The 6152-nt window shown below is 34.7% G+C and overlaps 1 protein-coding gene across 1 annotated transcript; it reads right to left on the bottom strand.

Annotated features, from left to right (window-relative positions):
• On the bottom strand, positions 1680–3107 carry LOC109132459. Its single transcript, XM_019244070.1, has 4 exons — positions 2909–3107; positions 2384–2782; positions 2243–2326; positions 1680–2098 (listed from the first exon to the last, which is right to left on the bottom strand). Exons 1-4 carry the CDS (start codon positions 3105–3107, stop codon positions 1680–1682), a joined length of 1101 nt encoding a protein of 366 aa, XP_019099615.1.

The raw sequence follows: 6152 nt of genomic DNA, 5'->3' as shown, positions 1-6152 counted from the left end.
TTCGTATTTTTGGTAAAACTACGTAAAACTAAACAAAACTAGAGAATTCATATAAGAAAAATATAGAACATGATTCAATTCAAGAAGGAGGCATAATCCTAGAAGTCACATAAAAGAGAGATAGAACATCATGATTCAACAAGAGAATTCAAGGAAAAGATAAGAAACAGAAACTGATTAAACAAGTTTTAAACCAACGTAGAATGAGATCAACTCATATAATATCAATCGAAACACAACCTATCCAGGAGATTGACTCGAGTGGTAAGCAACGCCACCTCCTCCCTTAGTTTGGCAATCTCGTCACTCTTCTCCTTAAGCTGCATCTGCAAATTATAGATCTGAGTATGATGGGGTTCAAATTCCTTCAATCTCTCCCAATGGTTATCAACATCCTTCCTTAAGGTTTGGGTTTCTTCTTCAATTGCATCAGCCCAATTTTTCCACCTGTGCAATCCATCATCCTGCAAAATATATCAACGAACAGACATCATACTCAGGTCTCTCAATTGTATTTGATTTAATTTAATTTACCTTATACTTAACGCAACTAAACCATCTCTTTTTCTGTTGGAGAGATCTCATTGACGATTCGTTCGCCACATGGGCAAATTCGAGGCATGCCCAAATCTCCATCGGCTATGGCTTGTCGCCATGCTTCTAACTACCTCGCCCTCTTCTGATCAGCATAGTATGGGTCGGCCTCAAATTGTTCCATAGTTTGAGAAGGAGAGAAATAGATCTAGAATTCGACTTTGAAGATGAGAGAAGGAGAGAAGGTGTACTTTAGGTTTCGAAGAAAATGAATGAATGGATATGAGGAAGATAAATCTTCGAGGCTGTGGTGTGTGGTGAAGAAAGAAAGAAAAAACGAAATTCTGGCCACGTGTAAAAGATGTGTACGTTCACACTGCGTGTTCACACACAGTTTTACCGATTAATGCAGTTGCACTAAACTTGCAAATAGTTGTACTTTAGAGGTTTCTCAGTTTAATTAGTTATACTAAACCTTAGCATTACTTTTTTTAGTTTTACAGTTGATTAAACTTAACTAACATACAATTACAAGCTTTTTGCAACTTCATAAGTTAAAACTTTTAATTCTATAACTTTTTCATGCTTACATGGTAATTATTTACAAAGTGACATTAAAAGTGTTTCGAAACATTTGTTGAGATTCTTTCATAAATAATTTAAAATTAGTAGATTTTCGAAAATTATTCACCTATAGTAGAATAAATTAAAAATGAAGATTTTCGAAACACATGTATTATACAATATGTATTGGTTTTAGGTAGTACCAATTTTATTATTTTTACCAGTTTTATCTTAGTTGTGCCAATTCTACTCTCTTATATACACATTTTGAAAGAAGAAAACATTAATAGACTTCAAATTAAGTTTCAAATTAAGTTTCAATCCAATTTTTACATTAAGTTTCAAACAAAACACAATTGATACATGAAGAGGTGAATCAAACATGAACATTATCTCCAAATAACAACCATTGGAGTCCTTGTCTCCGGCGCCTTTTATTCTGCGTCCTAGGTCGAGTCTTTGGTCGTTTTTCCCCAGCAGATGCGTACCTTTTTGTTTTCTTTCTTCCCCCTTTTATTTTCCGATTCGGAGGCATGATCTGCATATCTTGGACTTCATCTAGGACATCCCATCGAGACTTATCAGGTACTAAATAAATTGTCCTGCAATTTAAGTATTGCATCAAGCATGGGTATCAAGGAGTACCTCCTTGCATCTTTAAATACGCTGTTCAACGATTCAACACAGTTGCTTGTGTCTAGGTTGTATCTATTTCCTGGAAAAACACATCTTGCCCATCTTTCTTTCTGGGTAGATTCTTCAAGATACTTGGCAGCAGAAGGATATCTTGTCGTAAAAGAAGCGTAAGCAATGTTGAACTCAGCCACTGTGTAAAACCTACTACACTCCATGAATCTCCATGCAACAACGTCTTTGTTGATGTTTCGAGCATAACCTTTCACATTTTGGGATAAATGCCATATACAAAAACCATGATGAGCTAGAGGATACACATTAGCTATGGCTGTAATGAGACTTGTATTTCTGTCAGTCATAAATACTATTTCAGAAGAATCCCCAACAACGGTTTTCAACATCTCCAAAAACCAATTCCAACTTGCATCATTCTCACCATCAAGAACACCAAACGCCAAGGGATAATGGTGACGGTTAGGATCTTGAGCCGACGCAAAAACAAGAACACCCTTATATCCGTTCTTTAGAAAAGTTGCATCCATAGTTATAACTTTCCTCATGACTTTAAATCCTTCAATGCTAGCTCCCAAAGCTATGAACAAGTACATGAATTTATTATTCTCATTGCAATGCACATATGATCTTGTACCATGATTAACCTTCTCTAACATGTGCAGATAACATCGCAGCATCTTGTAGCTTTCTTCTGGGCTACCTTTCAAATCAGTAACAGCTTGATTTTTCCCTCTCAACGCCGTGGAATATGATATATCAACACCTAATTTTGTCTTGACAAGATCCATGATAATTTTCGGAGGTGGAGTTTCCATTTGCCCTGGATAATCACCATGTAAAAGAGAAGCAACTAATTTTGGAGTGCCTTGTCTCTTACTGTTGCTTGAACTTTGACTAGCCCGAGAGCATGTATGCATCTTGTTGTGCCTTCTAATCGAGAAAATATCTGTATCTCGAATCCTACCACCTCGTAAACCCCAGTTACATCCTTCTTTAGGACATTTGACCACATAACGCACCTTGTCCGACTTTACTATTTCAAAACTAAAACAGTTAGCGAATGAAGCTCTATCCACCACATCTTGCAATGCCTTCTTGTTTGGAAATTCTTGAAGTTTAGTCAGATCCAAACCGTCATCCCATGGTTCAATATACTTACACGGTTCTACAACAGGGCGTGGCTCAGTATATTCATCACCTTCATCACGTGATTCAGCTTCACCCTCTTTATTAGAATCACCCTCTACAGCCTTTTCTTTGCCTACGTAGACAACAATGGCGTTAGGTCTGATTTCACCATCCTTCGCATGTTGGTTTACAAAGTTCATACCGACAGAACTTTGGTCCACTATGGGCATTGTGGGCACTGTGGGCGCTATGGGAACTTGCTCAGGCTGAGGCTCAGAAGGGATGACATTCACAAACAACATACATCTTCGCTTCTCATAATTAACAGAGTCTAGATAAACATTAACATCCTCATCATCATTAAGCTCACAATGCTCAACTGTTTCTACCAGTAGTGGCTTGTAGCTTAGCTGCAACTGAACGTTACTTTCAACAAACCCAATCTTCCTTTGTATCCTTGCGTTTAACATCAACAATATTATATTCCTCTTGAACATTATACTATACATGCGTTCTTCAAATTAAAAATGTAGGCTGACGTTCTCGCATATTGTATCCTGCCAAACCAACCAATATAAAAAAATCATAATTAGTACTACTACTAGTTTTACTAGTTTTACTAAATATACCAGTATTACCAAATTCACCACATTCTCTCTCTCCTATCAAAATCGACTCGAATGGTAAACGAGTTCTAATCTCCTTAATTCACTGAAATCGAAAGCCAAATCCATTTCTTATCTAATAGATAGCTCAATCGACCAATAAACCTTTGTAAAACACCCAATGTGCTAAGCTTTCTTCGATCTAAATCCAATTGAATTTCTGAATTTACAAATCAAAAACAAATTCAACAAAAAGCTACTCTAATGAGAAGTAACGCACCTGCATTTTGAAGAACAACTTGATTCAAGTCGAGTTGGTGAAGAACGACAGCAGTAGGAGCTCCGACGACGGAAGAATCGCTGGCGGCTGGGTTGAGAGGTGAGTAACCAGGTCGGGTTTCTCGGGCTGAAAGAGAGCTCCGACGAACAACTTGATTCAACTCGAGTTGGTTAATAACGACAGCAGTAGGAGCTCCGACGTCGGAAGAATCGCCGGCGGCTGGGATGAGAGGAACTTACAGGTCGGGTTTCTCTCAGGTCGAAAGAGAGCTGGGTTCGTTTTTTTATTTAAAAAATTTAATCTAAATCAATTAAATTGTAAGGCTAAAATCGTCTCACCACCTCTTATTAGAAAAGGTGAGGGTATGAAGAATAGAGAGGGAGATAGGAGATTTGTCAAATTATTTTAGGGAGTTCTGAGTCGTTACCTCTATATGAAACCTCATATCAAGCCAGATCAAATCATAAAGATCCGATTGCAACAGAATCCCTCTGTTAAGGTCGGGATCTATTACCAAAGGAAATAGCCTTATGTAATTCAGAGACAGACTTCCGGTCTGAACCCGAAAATTCTCACCCAACGGAGACCGCAAGAGACCCTCTCTCCGTCTCCCATCCTCGCCGGAGTCTTTCATTCAAAACCTAGATCCAATCGTCATTATCATCGTCCTCACCTCTCAGTGAATAATTATTTTGTGAAAGCATTAGACTTTTAAAGCTTTTAAAAATAATAAAATAATGAAAATGTGATTGGTAAAATTTTAGTTTTTAAAACTTTAAATTAATTTTAAAATCTTTAAAGTATCTTTCAATCCGAACCTAAAAGACTCATAAAAAACTTTCGGCATTTTGCTAAAACATTGAAAACGTAACAATAAAAAATATAATACGCATGCTTAAATCTTACCAATAAACAAAGAGCAATAACACCGTTAAACAAACGTTTGACCACATAGTAATTAAAACGTGCCAGACACTTAAGCATGTGGTAGATACTTTATAAATCGATTAATGGAATTAACTTAAACCAATAAATTGAAATTGTAACAAATAAATAATATGTATCTGTAAAGCATGTGACGATCGTTGTAAACAATTATGAAATGATTACTGGATGACTAACGAAGGATTAAGCAATTGAAAAACGGTTATATACCAAGATATCACAATGAAATACTCCCTCCGTTTTTTATTAATTGTTGTTCTCTAGTTAAAATTTTGTGTCATAATACTTGTCATTTTAGATTTCCAATACAAATGTTTGATAAATATTCCAATTTTATCCAACTGTTTTAATTTTTTAACCGATCAAAAAATTAGAAAATATATTTAAAAATAATAAAACAATAAAATTAATGGTTTTCTTTATCTGTGTAGAACAACCTTAAACGATAACTAATAAAAAACAGACGGAGTAGAAGACAATTATCAACAATTGATTTTGTTTCATCATGATATTTAAGGGCTTAATACTAAATTTAATTAGATAAACAGCTGTTGTGGTATGTGGAACTAAAATTTAAAAAAATTTGTTGTAACAAAAAAAATCCTTTTAAAAATGTATTTATCAGATAAAACAAATAAATTTGTTAAAATTTTGTTCTATAGTACAATCTATTCAATATCCATACCAGTAAAGAATAAAAATCCATTAAATATCATTTTGCAAAAAAAAAGAAGGTAAGGCTGTTCTGAAAATTACCTTATACAATTTGGCTATTGTTATAAAAATGCTCTTGGAATTATGTACTCATTTTCAAATTTAAATAGACTATTAAAGGTAGGCATGTCAATTAGGATCAAAGCCCGCAGACTGACCCGATCTAACTTTGAAAAATACCGGACTCAGATTTACAAAAAATCGGGTTTTTTGGTCTCAGTTCATTTAGACTGCAGGGTTTTTCGGACTTAGCCCGACCGGATTCGGGCCAGCCCGAAAAGCCTTTACAAATATATTTGTACTTTTTGTTAACATTTTTAGTTGATTGCAATATTTCATTAATGAATTATTTATCTAATCCTAGTTTTTATATCTACTTAATAAAATTGCTTCATACTTTTTATCTATGATATTTTATATGAATTATATATTATTTTATTTAAAGTATAAAATTTTATTTAGTTTTAAACTTTTTTAAAAAAAAAATAAATTGGTTGGAGTGAATATAAATGCGTTATTAAAATTTTGATTAATTTGTTTTACAATGCATCTTTAAACACCGTTTTTTCAAGACTTATAAGTTTGAATTATTGATCTGTAAGATAGGCCCGAAAAAGCCCGAAAAACCTTGTAATCTTGTTAGGACCGAGTTCAGGCTTTGAAATATAGATTCGGAAATATTTTGGACCGAGCCGAATCGGACTCGAACATATGCAAGTTTAATGGGTTTT

This window comes from Camelina sativa, chromosome 4 (assembly GCF_000633955.1).
Source record: "Camelina sativa cultivar DH55 chromosome 4, Cs, whole genome shotgun sequence".
Classification (NCBI taxonomy): Eukaryota; Viridiplantae; Streptophyta; class Magnoliopsida; order Brassicales; family Brassicaceae; genus Camelina; species Camelina sativa.
This window is presented reverse-complemented; position numbering and strand designations above follow the sequence as displayed.

Bases quoted from the DNA above. Each gene is read 5' to 3' on its own strand.
- LOC109132459 (XM_019244070.1), bottom strand. From the start codon at position 3,107: ATGCCCATAGTGGACCAAAGTTCTGTCGGTATGAACTTTGTAAACCAA. The intron at 2,783-2,908 runs GTAAGTATATTG...GTTTTGAAATAG, and splicing joins ACGCCCTGTTGTAGAACCGT to TAAAGTCGGACAAGGTGCGT. The intron at 2,327-2,383 runs GTACAAGATCAT...ACTTGTTCATAG, and splicing joins GTTAGAGAAGGTTAATCATG to CTTTGGGAGCTAGCATTGAA.